The sequence below is a fragment of the Rhinoderma darwinii genome, chromosome 8, assembly GCF_050947455.1.
Source record: "Rhinoderma darwinii isolate aRhiDar2 chromosome 8, aRhiDar2.hap1, whole genome shotgun sequence".
Taxonomy (NCBI): Eukaryota; Metazoa; Chordata; class Amphibia; order Anura; family Rhinodermatidae; genus Rhinoderma; species Rhinoderma darwinii.
In genome coordinates, this window is record NC_134694.1 from 107,419,729 (window position 1) to 107,435,115 (window position 15,387).

General features: G+C 45.1%; 1 protein-coding gene across 3 annotated transcripts in view; it reads right to left on the reverse strand.

Annotated features, from left to right (window-relative positions):
- BICRA (BRD4 interacting chromatin remodeling complex associated protein) overlaps nucleotides 1-15,387 on the reverse strand; it is a 55,127-nt gene that overhangs the window by 2,776 nt on the left and 36,964 nt on the right. The window contains exons 6-14 of one of the 3 annotated variants that reach the window (XM_075836230.1): nucleotides 8,559-8,867; nucleotides 6,227-6,901; nucleotides 5,432-5,726; nucleotides 4,282-4,391; nucleotides 3,421-3,546; nucleotides 3,120-3,181; nucleotides 1,555-1,703; nucleotides 991-1,085; nucleotides 133-235 (exon numbers count right to left, since the gene is read on the reverse strand). In XM_075836230.1, the coding sequence (XP_075692345.1) occupies nucleotides 133-235; nucleotides 991-1,085; nucleotides 1,555-1,703; nucleotides 3,120-3,181; nucleotides 3,421-3,546; nucleotides 4,282-4,391; nucleotides 5,432-5,726; nucleotides 6,227-6,901; nucleotides 8,559-8,867 (1,924 nt within the window). The remainder of the gene's footprint in view (nucleotides 1-132; nucleotides 236-990; nucleotides 1,086-1,554; nucleotides 1,704-3,119; nucleotides 3,182-3,420; nucleotides 3,547-4,281; nucleotides 4,392-5,431; nucleotides 5,727-6,226; nucleotides 6,902-8,558; nucleotides 8,868-15,387) is intronic. The other 2 variants (XM_075836232.1, XM_075836231.1) reach the window with 2 other exon arrangements.

A 15,387-nucleotide genomic window follows, 5' to 3' on the forward strand; every position in this document is an offset into this window, starting at 1 on the left:
GAGAGGTTTAACAAAAATGTATTACGTCAAAACACCGAAACACCATACGGTAACAGACAGCAAAAGCTTAACGTCTTCTATACTGCCACCTAGTGGTAAATGTATATATGACAACAAATGAATAGCAGATACCTGGTCTTTCCTTTGCCAATTGCCGATCCATGGACAGGGCGACTTTCTCCTCTTGGATAAACATTCGGTCAATCATTACCATCTCTGCGGAAGGACTCACTCTCTGCAAAACCAAACGCACAGGCAACATTTAATATAGCACAGCCTAATGCAACAATCACCTAGCTGCTTAGCATAGTGAGGATATCAGACGATCACATACAGAACGCCTCCTATTTCAGATCATCAGAATAAGGTCAGGCAGACTAATGAAGTCAGGCACCGGATTAGTGGTTGCTTTAACCCTTCCACTGCTGGAACAATTTTTCACACTTTTGACGTACACAAATAAAACAAATCCTATTATATTCTCATATCTATACATTTTTTAGGAAAATAGATACCTGGCACATGGCGAAAATGCCACCCATACTGAAAATACAGAGCCTGGTATCATGTCAAAGCCAAGATTCTAAGCTTTAGCCCCTTTATTGTAGCCAGGTCAAGCGTTTAAAGTTATGACGTATTGCATACAACCTTGGATTCACTGATCCGTATGTTTGCAGCTCACTTTATGGATGAGTAGTGTAGAGAGATCATTGTACATGACCTCCATAGAGGGAGCTATATGACCTACTGTATGTATAGCAAAGCCCAGGTTGCCCAGAAAGTGCCAGTTTTCTCAGCTCGGTGAGCTTATTTTTAAGATGAGTAAATTGCAAACTTTATTAACATTTCGTTTTCAGTGCTATGAACACCTACAAGATCAAACTTACACAATGCAGAGCGCTAAACAACCAGTCGGCTCATCAGACTATACGTATTGATCTATGGGAATGATGGGCACTAAAATCTATACAAATGAGTAGGAAATCTCACCCTAGATTCATCCAAAAGGAGCAAGCGATACTTGTTCAGCATGGCCTGCGTGCGCTTCAGAAGCTGTGTCGATACAGTCTCAAACTCATCGTCCACTGTGGGAAAAGAATAAAAAATGGTGTTTATCAGGATTCTACCCAGCTAAGGCTCTGTTCACACCAGGTCTGAGCCTTCCATCATACGTGTGCATCGGGAGTATTGCCCAACGTATACCCGGCAGAAAAGCTCTGACTTATGCCACTGTATAGGCAGACATCACATAGGCTCCCATGTTAAAATGCCACACGGTATACGTTTTTTGCAGGATGCCTTTGCATAGATAAGCGTAGTAGACAATGTTTTTCTACACACCAATAAAGGTATACTGACCAGCCCGACAGGGGCCTACAGGACACTCTTTTGGAATCTGTGGGGTGAAATGGAGCACTATGGATACATTTGGCGTATACATCAAACATAGGGGTCTAATGTGATGGGAAAAAAATACTGAAAGATGAGACACAGGAGAGAAGGAATATGTACCCTGGCTATAGAGGTTCATTGAGCAGAATGAGACTTCCTTACCTTTCCTCAGGTCGTGTTCGGCGGGCAGAAGACCCTGGTACACGTGGTAAGGAAGAAGTCTGTGCAGCGTATCCTCAAACGAGTGAAAGGAGGATTTGTAATCCGGGTGTAGAACGGAGCCCTGGTGTTTGTGTAACTGCTCCAGGAAGCTGGAAAATAAGGCCAATATTATTAAAGGACGGGCAGGACTAGTAAAGCGCAAATCTCAGATCTTCCTTTTTGGTCTGTAAAAATTTACCCCATTGATCCCGAGTGCAGGACTCATCCAACATCTCATACTAGTCACATCTGAAGTGTTAGAGAAAAGCGCTTGTGTCTAATTCACAAACGTGAAATGTTTTGTTTTTTTACCTTACTTCATTACTAAGCACCTGCAGCCCTATGCCCTCATGACAACACTTCCTGCCTGTGATCCGAACTTGTTCAGCCTGGTCATAGGGAGATCAGATCAAATCAGAATCACAACGGTCACTATTCAAGCCAAATAGGACATGGACACTGATGGGTATAGGAGAATTATATCCATGCAATAACGGCTGAGCGGCACCAGGGAACAGGGCAGGAAGTGGCGACATAATCCTTTCGTTTCACGAGTAAGAATTCGGTTTGGATCGTTAAGCTCATGACACTAATTTCACAAAGATCTGTAGCTCTGCAGCAAACGTTCAATCCCATTTGATTGTTCTATACGTTGTCTTATCTCAACTAACCATGCCGAAATTTCTACAACTGTGCAATCCATCTCCTGTGCTACGCCGGTTACAGACTAAACACAATCCTGATACGTGAAGCAATGTTATACAGCGCTCTCTTAGTGAACTTCTCAATATGGCCGTACACATTCGATTAAAGGTCAACGGAACCGAATGATATCGGCAGGATCGGCCGACAATATTATGTGTATAGGGGCCTCCCAACTTTCCCCCGAAGGCAGATGACAGTGGAGAGAAGAATCAGAGAGTTGGATTTCAACATGCCCGATTCTTTTGTTCTCTGGAAAGTAAAACTACCGCCAGAGGCGGCTTCAGGCCCTTTTACAGGGCAACGATCAGCCGATGATCGAGCAAGCGCTCATTCATTGGATGATCTGGTCTTTTATGTGGCCAATTTAAATGTGCTCCAGTCGGCAGCACATCTGTGTAAACAGGGAGACGAGCTGCCGACAGGATGGAAATGTATGGGGACGAACGATCTTAGTAACGAGCGCTCATCCCCATACATTACTGATTATTGCTTCTTGTGAAAGGAGCAAACGAGCGCCGGTGACAGCTCATTGATAGGCGCACATTTTCACAGGCCATATTGGACATTGTGAAATCCCCCTTACTTCCCTCTCCCCACTCAGAATACATGCACGCTCGAGTCAATCGTGCATGTGTATGGGGGGGGGGGGGGTCGGCTGACAGCTATCTAATGGGTACGGTCAGCCTAACCATGTACTTTTTGCTCCAGCAAAAGACAATCGTCTATCGATTCCTCATTACTGATAGATTATGTTTCACATAGCAAATCTGTAAAAGAAAATGCACAATCTCCATAACTCATTGTGCGGTGTGTAAGCTCACCAGGCTTCCTTGCTTGGCTGTAGTGTTTGAAGTTTCTTCAGTGCTCCAAATTTATTCTCAAACTAAAAGGAAGAATATAGGTCACCAAAAGGGGAAAAAAAAGACAAAAAACATCCATATTTAACGACAGACTAAGTTTCTCGCAAGCGAACGAATGGTGTTCCTATTAACATGCACGCTGGGCTTGTAGTAGGGAAAGAGAAATGGCGGCTATGCACCTCATGTGCCCCTTATCTGGCAGGAAACAATACGTTATGTCCCCCCTCCCCATTCCCCTGTCCAAAACGTCCAGCTTAATTACCTGTGACTGAGTCTGGACCTGGGCACTGGGTACAATCTGCTGGAGTCCCTTTCCAACCACTTGGATTTGGAGGGAACCCTTTCCTAGACTAAGACCAGATACTGAGCTGATAACACCGGTTTTACCCTGAAAAAAAATAACTAATATGTTCAGCAATCCATTCAATAGACACAAACTGAACACAGAGTGACGCCTCCGTATAGCAGATAATGGTCATTTCACACGGTTACGGCCAAATTCATCTTAAACAGAGGAGAAGATGCAGAGTTGGCAATCGTTAGGGACGACCATAGACCATCCATCCAAGTAAGAAAGCAGGATTATAAGGTCGTGCAAGGATTTCTTTCAATTGGACAATTATCATGCTAGATGGCGCCATCTCCATATACTGTATATAGACACCATATAGCATGTCGCCATTAGATACACTGACCGGCAAAGTCATATCTCTAAAGATAGAGGTAAACGTTATGAACCTGGACCAAAAACAAACAAGCTGCGCCTCTCATCACAAACCGGACATTGTTATTCTCAAGGACGAGACAGTTTTTCGTTTTTCCATGTTGGCGCTCCAGTACGTGTAACTTTTTTTATTCAACGTCATTAACTGAAATCTGAAGTACACAGGTACTGTACATTGGTTAGGAACAAAATGGTTGTATTCTTATCTCGCCACTAGGAGGCAGATGTGTGCTTGATAAAAATGAAGTTTCCCTTCAAGAAAAATATTAATAGGGGTATAGATTCGATTTATTCCCATTCACTGCGTACACCAGGTCTCGTGTCAAGCCCCATGCTGAGGAAGTCACTAAGTACGTATAATGTTACTGTGCTGATCAGAATATCACTTGGACATCTTACCGGCGTCTGCACAGGAAGCACATTGACGGGTTTCCCCAGCACGCCCGGGGTTTTCACTGCAGTGCCGGGGTAAATGTTGGAGTCTTGGGATCCAGGAGCAGATGAAGTGCCTGTAAACAATGGAGACAGGAGCGATTACCATTAGGCCCCATTCACACAAGCGTATCAGATTCACACGCATGAAAAACGCGTGTGAATCTGGTGCGTGTGTTACGTTACCCATCAGTGTGCTTTGTGAGTGGTATGCGTTATTCAAACGCATTTTTTTTTTCCAGTCGAATTGATGCGCAAATCACGCATCGCACACGGATGTGCACGCGTGTGCGGTGCGTGGTTTTTACGCACCCATAGACTTCATTGGGCGCGTAGGCGCATGAAAACGCATTCCGCCTCATGGTACAGTGGGTACAGTGCTCTGCTGTTTCCGTTAGCTCCATGGACATTGAATGGAACGGTAGGGCGCACCCAGGACCACCGCGCCGTTCAAATTCCTGATTGCGGTCATGCAATGTAGAGAAACAGGGGGCTTGGGGACCCATTCTAGTGATCGGTGGTGTCCTAGCAGTGGGGCCCCTAGCGATTAAACACTTATCACCTATTCTGTGGATAGGAGATGAACGTCTTCGTGGGCATACCCGTTTAATAGTAGTGCACGTTCGATCTGTTATTGGGTAAATCTATTAGACCGGTGACTCCGAGCATTTAATACCAGGAGGGCATGTTGAAATTTGCCGTTTTTAACATCACTTGGGATCTCAATTCCTCACCCTTTTCTAAAACTCTGTTTGCTGTCAACGAATGGGAACATTCTTATTCACACCCAGAAATTCAAAAACACCCCCTGTCCTATTTCTGCTCACACAGCTGTGGGTTTGTTGCAGTTTAAGTTCCAATTTTGAGTCGTACCAGTGTAGGAAGTTCTCTGTGAGCAAGATACAGTGGCAATACAAATCTCACTTAAATCCTCACTCAGGGCTGATGGCTTTTAGCTGCTCTGATACATTGTAACAAGACCAACAGCTATATAAAAAGAGAAATAGAATAGATATACACTTTTCCTTCACTGACAGCATGCAGAGATCTTGAAGATTATGAGAAACTGAAACACACCTTAATGAACTTTATAAATGAGCAAAAACACAGAACTCACCTGAAGTTTTTACTAAAACAGATGCCTGCTGTTGCTGCATTAGTGTTGAGAGCTGAGTTGCCTGGGGGATGTTTGTGCCTTGCACCTTCGTCACATCGCTGTGCGCCACCTGCGCGGACTGTACCAGTACTTGACCAGGGGAGTGACCGTGCATGGAGGCTTGAGTTGGCATCGACTGCCCCTGACTACTGATCAACACTGAAGAAGTTTGACCGGTGAACTGTGTGCCAATCGCTGGGGATGTCTGTATGCCGCCTTGTTGCTGCTGGGCTGTCAACATCAAGCCCTGTTGCATCTGCAGGGCAAAAAGGTGAAGAGTAAAATTAAAATCACATAAATAAGGAAAGGGGGCAGCTGTATAAAGGGGGTTCACCAATACTGGCAGATGGAGAATCGCAGCCAAAAAATAGACTCGGCTGCAAACTATCCGCAATCGAGAATAGTATAGGGCACATTATATCCTATGGGCCAATGCACACGACTGCGGTTTCCATGATCCGTGCGTTTCCTGGACCGCAAAAAAAAAAATAGGACGCGTCATTATACGGACTGCAATTGCAGTCCGGGCTCAAAGCACATCTTGTGTGTGCACAGTCCGTGATTGCGGACGCCCCGCCGTGATCACGGACCGTGCAACCCTGTGCGTATGCGGATGTGCCTGCATTGGAAATATCTAGTGACGACCTCATGGCCCAGCATGGCTACATGTGGCAATAGTGAAGAACCCCCTTAAATACACAAGTTGGAATTAATATTAAATCTCAAGAAATGATGTAAAAGCGGTTCTGCCCTCACCTGTTGGTATCTCTCCAAGAGCTGTTTTTGCTGGGGCAGAGAATTGGACAACGTCAAAGTCTGGAACTGGCTGGGGGTCATCTGGAAGGCGCGCTGATGTTCAGGAGTTAAGTGGATGGGCTGCCCTGGGGTCTGGGCTTTAATAGGGGCCTGAGTCTGAAATTGCACAGGGAACGTATGGGTCTGCGATTCAGAATTGGGTGGGTTGGCTTGCAAGGAGACAGGGACTCCTGCCCGAATGTCAGGCTGGTTGGTGCCCAGCTGTATTTGGAGCTGAACGTGCTGCTGTGGGGACGACAGGGATTGCGGGAGATCAGTGGCCATCTGCTGGTGAGATGGAAAAGGTGTCTGTACCTGAGGCTGAGAAGGAGGACGCAGGGGATGCTGGGAAGAACCGTGAGGAGAAGAGGAGATTTGGTTCTGGATGACATAGAGGTTTTGCATTTGAGGAGTACAGGAGCGGGAAAGGGGCTCAGACGGAGGACGAGGGAGACTCTGAGGTTGAGAGGGAGGCCTAGAGTGAGGACGAGATGGCGGCCGGGAGGGAGGGCGCGACTGGTGAGGGGACTGCATCTGTGAGTGGTGGGTGGCAGAGGCCTGCAGCTGAGGACTGGGCGGGTGAGGTAGTGTATGGGAAGGCGAGGCCCCTGGAAGTTTCTGTTGTCCGGCTGGAATCTATAGAAGAAAAGGAGATTATTACACAATGACAGATGCCAATGGAGAAGACTAGAATCATTTTCATCCATCCATCCCAAAATATCTGCATTATATGAATGCGTTGGCCATAAATCTACATGTATACAGCGCAGCTTACAGTATAAGAGCTGCGAATATCAATCACACCTATGTATGGAAAGGATTCTCAAAGCCGGACATAAAATAATGATCACGGGGGCAGGGATTTTGCGTGACTTCCTATTAGAAGTCTCTTTAAGGAACATTAGTCTGGCGAGAGGCCAATTGTTACATGGCTGATAACAGGGAACTATAGATTGTATTCACCTGCAAAGCTGCTTGTAGATCTAAAACATATACATTTGGGGAAGATACCGCATCATCCCCACAGAACATTATTCACCATTTTATTTCAAACTTCTCCCACACAGCAGATCACGACACACAAGACACAGGAGAAGAACAGTGCGAGGGGGGAGAGGAGAAAGGGGTCAGGATGAAATCAACCACAGAACAGCAGCAGCATTTAGGGGGGAGAAATTAGTAACAGTACAAAAATCATGAGCAAGCAGGAGCCACCAGAAGAGGAAGGGAGGGAGACCCGCAAATGCCGACCACAGTGCAAGGGTACGGGGTCAGTGCCGCTCTACGTGGGGTATAAGCCTCAATACAATGACTGCTGACTGTCCAAGGGCAGGTAGTGATGGGTTCTCAGAGGAGCGTCGTCACTGCGGTGGTTGTTAAACATTCTATTAGTCTATTTCTTTAGTTATATCTGATCCCGGGAAAGCTGAGTGACCACAGATATGGCTGACATTGCAGCGACCACAGGTTGGGTGTCACCCGGCTTAGATGGGGTGGTCTCACGTAGACATCCCCTTCCTCAACAGATGCCAGCTCGGAGATCAGCTGACCGCTTCAGAAACCCTCGGCGATCTGTGATTATGGTCGGGGGTGCCAGGTCTGGCCAGACATTTCGGTTGCTGCAGGGGATATGTAGTATTAGATGGACGAGCTGAGTAATACTAAGAGTTGCTTTTTGTTAGTGACTCTCCACTCCGGCTCAGAGGGGACCCCGAACAGGGGACCCTCCTCTATGACATCCATATGCCCGAATAGACTATATTACAAGAAAAATTACCCATTAACATTTACCGCAATCCGTATATTACGAAAATTATGGGGTTTAGACTAGTGGTAATTTGTTGTAAAAGACATAGCACCGGCTGTTACCGAAAAGTGCACGTATGGCAACGCACCTAAATAACAGGAAAAGTCAGCCCGCTGATCAGATTGGGGGGTAAACGCCATCACTTATGTCTGGTCAGATAACGATAACACCCTCTGGACCATGAAAGATTATTATTATTGATGCAAGGGTCAGATAACCGAATACTGGCGTGTACAACCAAGGCAATGATCACACTATACCATGTGTGGGACTATATGGGGTTCATCGACCCGTCTCAGTGCTGTTAATGTGTTAATATCACAAGCACCCCGGCCATCGTACAGGCCGTGGGACTACATCAGATCGCACAGTAAAGTGAAGCGAAAGGAAATTTGCCACCACAGGTTACGGGAAAGAAAATTAGAGGGTAAGCCAGAAAAAAAAGGATTAAGGTTGAAAGCAGACTGAATTGGGAATTGTGGCTACCTGGCAGGACATGGCCTGCTGAGACTGGCCGGTAGGGAAATGAGGTAAGTGTCCTTTGGATTCCGTTGTCATGGCATGGTTCTGGGCCAAGTCACGGTTGGGTTGGGCTGCGGAGCCGACACTGCTGCTCACTATGACGGAGGCGGGCACGCTACTGCTGCTGGAGGTACTGATGCTCAAAGTGCTGCCAGAGGCGGCTATGCTGTAGATTGGCATAGAGAGTTGTGGGGCTGCAGAGGTTTGCACCAGGCTGCTTTCCTGCTGTGGTTTCAACGTCACTTCATAAAATTGCTGCTGTTGCTGTTCCTTCTGCAATGGCCAATATTGGCAACCGTCTGTTAAACACTCACTCACACAAAACTTAAATTTTTATCATGTTTTATGGTAACTGGAGGCAGTAACACAGGACAGGCTATGGAATTCCTCTGTTCGGGTTTGTAGATATAAATATAATTTACAATATACACAATCATTTATGTTGGCTAACCATTGGAACGTTCACTATTTTGGCCACTAGAGGGCAACGATGCAATCAATGAGCGAATCTGCTTTTTATTGCACCCCTTTAGGGCAAGAATTCAGCTGTAGAGACACGAACGTTTCTGTAAATATTTCCACTATCCGGACCGAGATCTTTGTGGCCCTTGTATATGACACACATCAGCTACGTATGACGCTTGCCATGGTTTCCATTAAGCTGTCGTGGGTCATATCCAAGAGTCGTAAAATTAGGCAATACCTAAGGACACAAAGGTTTTAACAAAAAAGCACATGAATAAAGAAAGAAGAAACAATGTATTAATAGTACAAGCGGCATTAGAACATGAACAGCCCGACAAACGAGCAAGAGATGACAGCTCTAGCAATGACGTCACCAGCCGTACCGGAATACGGTTTAGTAGAATATATACCTATATACCTCAATCCGACTAGGGTCAGCTCATTATTGACGTTTCCAGCTTCACATTCAGAGTGAACCATAGGGCGTCCATTGGAATTTGCACTATGCAGGTTAATGTGCAACTACAGGAGGATTCCCTACGCAGATATGGACGTCCCTTAAAAGGGTTTTTTCAATACTGTAGATAGGTGATCAATGAATGCTCGCTGAGGACCCCACCACTAGGACCCCCAGCGATCCCAAGAACGGGGTCCCGACCTCTGCTCCTCCTCACTGCACCATCGCAGTAAAAATCATTTTGAATAGAGCAGCGGCCACTCCCGTCGGCGTCTACGGGGCTGACAGACCGCGCTCGGCTGTTTCCGCCGGCCCCATAGACATTGAATGTTAGAGCCCCAGCGATCATATATTTATCCCCTATCCTGGTGACAAAGGTGAGAAGCTGGAAAATCCCTTTAACCCCTTAAGGACTGAGCCTGTTTTGGCCTTCAGAACACTGTTGATTTTTTTCTAAATCGGACAAGTGTCGCTTTATGTGGTAATAACTCCGGAATGCTTTTACCTATCCAAGCGATTCTGAGATTGTTTCCTCGTGACACGTTGTACGTTGAAAAACGCCAAAATGTAGAGAAAATTTGCAAAAAAATAGAATTAATCTAAATTTAAACGTATCTGCTTGTAAAACAGATATAAATACCCCACAAAATAGTTACTAGTTTACACTTCCCATATGTCTACTTTATGTTTGCATCGTTTTTTGAACATTATTTTATTTTTCTAGGACGTTATAAAAGGCTATATTTTAGGCACCTTGTCAGGTTTGAAGAGGTCTTGTGGGGCCAAAACAGTGGAAACACCCCAAAAGTGACTGCATTTTGGAAACTACACCCCTCAAGAAACGTATCTAGGGGTATAGTTAGCATTTTGACCCCACAGGTTTTTTGCTAAACTTATTGGAATTAGTGTGTAAAAGTGAAAGTCTACTACAAGAAATAAAGGAGAAAAAGCACCCCAACATTTGTAAAGCAATTTCTCCCGAGTACGGCAACACCCCATATGTGGTCAAACTGCTGCTTGGACCCACGGCAGGGCTCAGAATGGCAGGAGCGCTACTTGGCATGCAGATTTTGCTTGATTGATTTCTCTGCACCATGTCACATTTGCAGAGCCCCTGAGGTACCAGTATAGTAGAAACCCCTGTGAAGTGAATCCATTTTGGAAACGATACCCCTCAGGGCATTCATCTAAGGGTGTGGGTGTGCATTTTGATCCCACAGGTGTTTCATAGATTTTATTAGAATTAGGCAGTGAAAACGAAATTGAATTTTTTTTAAAAGTATGTAGTATTTGCTCCCAATTTTTTATTTTCACAAGGAGTAATAGGAGAAAAAAAACCAGCACACAATTTGTTACCCAAGTTCTCCCGAGTACGGCAATACCCCATGTGTGGCCCTAAACTGCTGTTTGGGCACATGGCAGAACTCGAAATGGGAGGAGCGCCATTTGGCTTTTAGAGCGCAGATTCTGCTGGACTCGTGTACGGGCACATCTCGCATTTGCAGAGCTCCCTTAGGTACCAGAGTAGAGTGGAAAACCCTGAGAAGTGACCCCATTTTCTAAACTGCACCCCTCAAGGCATTTATCAATTTCCTGGACATGTGACAGGGCTTAGGAGTGAAAAGGGCACGATGCGAATTTGAGGCCTATTTTGGTGATTTTCGCATCATTGGCCCACAATAGCAGGGCTCCGGTGTCAAATAGTAAAACAAACCCCCAAGTAGTGACCCCAATTTTGGAAACTGAACTCAAGGCATTTCTAAGGGGTACAGTGAGCATTTTGACCCCACAGGTTGTTTTTTTTTTATTAGAAATGAATGCTCAGTGGATGGTGCAAAGTGAAAATTGAAATTTTCCACTGATATGCTATTTTAGTGCACAATATGTTGTGCCCAGTTCGTGCCACTGAAGACAAATATCTCAAACTGTTAAGCGGGTTTTCCCGAGTATGGGGATGCCATTTATGTGGATGTAAACTGCTGTTTGGGCACGCTGCAGGGCTCAGAATAGAGGGAGTGGCATTTGGCACGCAGATTTAGCTTGGCATATTTTCTGTTTGGGGTTTTACTTGTATTTCAGTTTATAATGTGGGGGTATATGTAAGCTGTGCGGAGTACATCAGGGTATATGTAAGCTGTGCGGAGTAGATCAGGGTATATGTAAGCTGTGCGGAGTAGATCAGGGTATATGTAAGCTGTGTGGAGTACATCAGGGTATATGTAAGCTGTGCGGAGTAGATCAGGGTATATGTAAGCTGTGCGGAGTACATCAGGGTATATGTAAGCTGGGCGGAGTACATCAGGGTATATGTAAGCTGTGCGGAGTAGATCAGGGTATATGTAAGCTGTGCGGAGTACATCAGGGTATATGTAAGCTGTGCGGAGTACATCAGGGTATATGTAAGCTGTGCGGAGTAGATCAGGGTATATGTAAGCTGTGCGGAGTAGATCAGGGTATATGTAAGCTGTGCGGAGTACATCAGGGTATATGTAATCTGTGCGGAGTACATCAGGGTATATGTAAGCTGGGCAGAGTACATCAGGGTATATGTAAGCTGTGCGGAGTACATCAGGGTATATGTGAGCTGTGAGGAGTACATCAGGATATATGTAAGCTGTGCGGAGTACATCAGGATATATGTAAGCTGGGCGGAGTACACCAGGGTATATGTAAGCTGTGCGGAGTACATCAGGGTATATGTAAGCTGTGCGGAGTAGATCAGGGTATATGTAAGCTGTGCAGAGTACATCAGGGTATATGTAAGCTGGGCAGAGTACATCAGGGTATATGTAAGCTGTGCGGAGTACATCAGGGTATATGTAAGCTGTGCGGAGTACATCAGGGTATATGTAATATGTGAGGAGTAGATCAGGGTATATGTAAGCTGTGCGGAGTACATCAGGGTATATGTAAGCTGTGCGGAGTACATCAGGGTATATGTAAGCTGTGCGGAGTACATCAGGGTATATGTAAGCTGTGCAGAGTACATCAGGGTATATGTAATCTGTGAGGAGTACATCAGGGTATATGTAAGCTGTGAGGAGTACATCAGGGTATATGTAAGCTGTGCGGAGTACATCAGGGTATATGTAAGCTGTGCGGAGTAGATCAGGGTATATGTAAGCTGTGCGGAGTAGATCAGGGTATATGTAAGCTGTGCGTAGTAGATCAGGGTATATGTAAGCTGTGCGGAGTACATCAGGGTATATGTAAGCTGTGCGGAGTACATCAGGGTATATGTAAGCTGTGCGGAGTACATCAGGGTATATGTAAGCTGTGCAGAGTACATCAGGGTATATGTAATCTGTGAGGAGTACATCAGGGTATATGTAAGCTGTGCGGAGTACATCAGGGTATATGTAAGCTGTGCGGAGTACATCAGGGTATATGTAAGCTGTGCGGAGTACATCAGGGTATATGTAATCTGTGAGGAGTACATCAGGGTATATGTAAGCTGTGCAGAGTACATCAGGGTATATGTAAGCTGTGCAGAGTACATCAGGGTATATGTAAGCTGTGCGGAGTACATCAGGGTATATGTAAGCTGTGCGGAGTACATCAGGGTATATGTAAGCTGTGCGGAGTACATCAGGGTATATGTAAGCTGTGCGGAGTACATCAGGGTATATGTAAGCTGTGCAGAGTACATCAGGGTATATGTAAGCTGTGCGGAGTACATCAGGGTATATGTAAGCTGTGCGGAGTACATCAGGATATATGTAAGCTGTGCGGAGTACATCAGGGTGTATGTAATATGTGAGGAGTACATCAGGGTATATGTAAGCTGTGCAGAGTACATCAGGGTATATGTAATCTGTGCGGAGTACATCAGGGTATATGTAAGCTGTGCGGAGTACATCAGGGTATATGTAAGCTGTGCGGAGTACATCAGGGTATATGTAAGCTGTGCGGAGTACATCAGGGTGTATGTAATATGTGAGGAGTACATCAGGGTATATGTAAGCTGTGCAGAGTACATCAGGGTATATGTAATCTGTGAGGAGTACATCAGGGTATATGTAATATGTGCGGGTACATCAGGGTATATGTAATATGTGAGGAGTACATCAGGGTGTATGTAATATGTGAGGAGTACATCAGGGTATATGTAATCTGTGCGGAGTACATCAGGGTGTATGTAATATGTGAGGAGTACATCAGGGTATATGTAAGCTGTGCAGAGTACATCAGGGTATATGTAATCTGTGAGGAGTACATCAGGGTGTATGTAATATGTGAGGAGTACATCAGGGTATATGTAAGCTGTGAGGAGTACATCAGGGTATATGTAATATGTGAGGAGTACATCAGGGTATATGTAAGCTGTGCGGAGTACATCAGGGTATATGTAAGCTGTGCAGAGTACATCAGGGTATATGTAAGCTGTGCAGAGTACATCAGGGTATATGTAAGCTGTGCAGAGTACATCAGGGTATATGTAAGCTGTGCAGAGTACATCAGGGTATATGTAAGCTGTGCGGAGTACATCAGGGTATATGTAAGCTGTGCAGAGTACATCAGGGTATATGTAAGCTGTGCGGAGTACATCAGGGTATATGTAAGCTGTGCAGAGTACATCAGGGTATATGTAAGCTGTGCAGAGTACATCAGGGTATATGTAATATGTGAGGAGTACATCAGGGTATATGTAAGCTGTGCGGAGTAGATCAGGGCATAATAGGGTGGTATAACAATGCAGTAAATAAATAATAATCCGCAGATGTGTGGCCGATGTCACACTGATAAATGGCGCCCGATCTTATCCGCTTTTGGGAAGCTCTGCATTCTGAGAGTCAGAACTTTTTTTATTTTTTCTCCCCCGGAGCTGTGTGAGGGCTTATTTGTTGCGGGACAATCTGGTTAGGGTACTCAAGATTTTTTGATCACTTTTTATTTAATTTTTTTGGCAAGCAAGGTGACCACCACAAGTTTACTGCGTTCACCGTGTGCTATAAATACCGTATTTACTTTATTCTGCGGGTCAATACGATTACGGCGATACCAGATGTATAACTTTTTTTTATGTTTTACAGCGTTTGCACACAATAAAATCACTTTTGTCACAAATAATACATTTTTTGTGTCTCCATATTCTGAGAGCCATAACTTTTTTTTTATTTTTTCGTCAAATAAGCTGTGGATGGTCTTGTATTTTGCGGGACAGGCTGTAGTTTGTAATGGTATCATTTTGGGGTACATGAAACATTTTGATCACTTTTTTTCTTCGGTTTCGGGAGGGGTGGTGACGAAAAAACAGCGATTCCGGAATTGTTTTTTATTTTTTATTGTTTTGGTGCTCACCGTGCGGGTATAATAGCGTGATATCTTCATAGATCTGGTTGTTATGGACGCGGTGATACCACATACGTGAACTTTCTTTTATGTTTTCCATTTTTCCTATAATAAAAGACTTATTATGGGAAAAAAGGCGGTTATTGTTTTTTTAACATGACTTTTTTTTTTGTCCCACTATGGGACTTGAAGGCATGAAGCCCTGATCGCTATTCTAATACACTACACTACCTACATAGTGCAGTGTATTAGAGATGTCAGCTATTCACTGACAGCAAGCATATTAGGCTTCGCCTCCCGGCGTGGCCTAATAGGCTTCTGTACTAGGAGGCCATTGTTAAGCCTGCGGTTGCCATAGCAATTAGCAACAATCGGGTGCGATCTAACCACCTAGATGCAGCGATCGCTGCATCTAAGGGGTTAATCAGCCGGATCGGAGCCTAGCTCCGGTCCTGGCCGTTACAGCGGGGTGTCGGCTGTAATATACAGCCGACACCCGGCGGTGATGGCGCTGGCTCAGCTTCTGAGCCAGCTCTATCACGTACTTGTTCTCAAGGTGCTGTGATTGGTCAGTCTGCT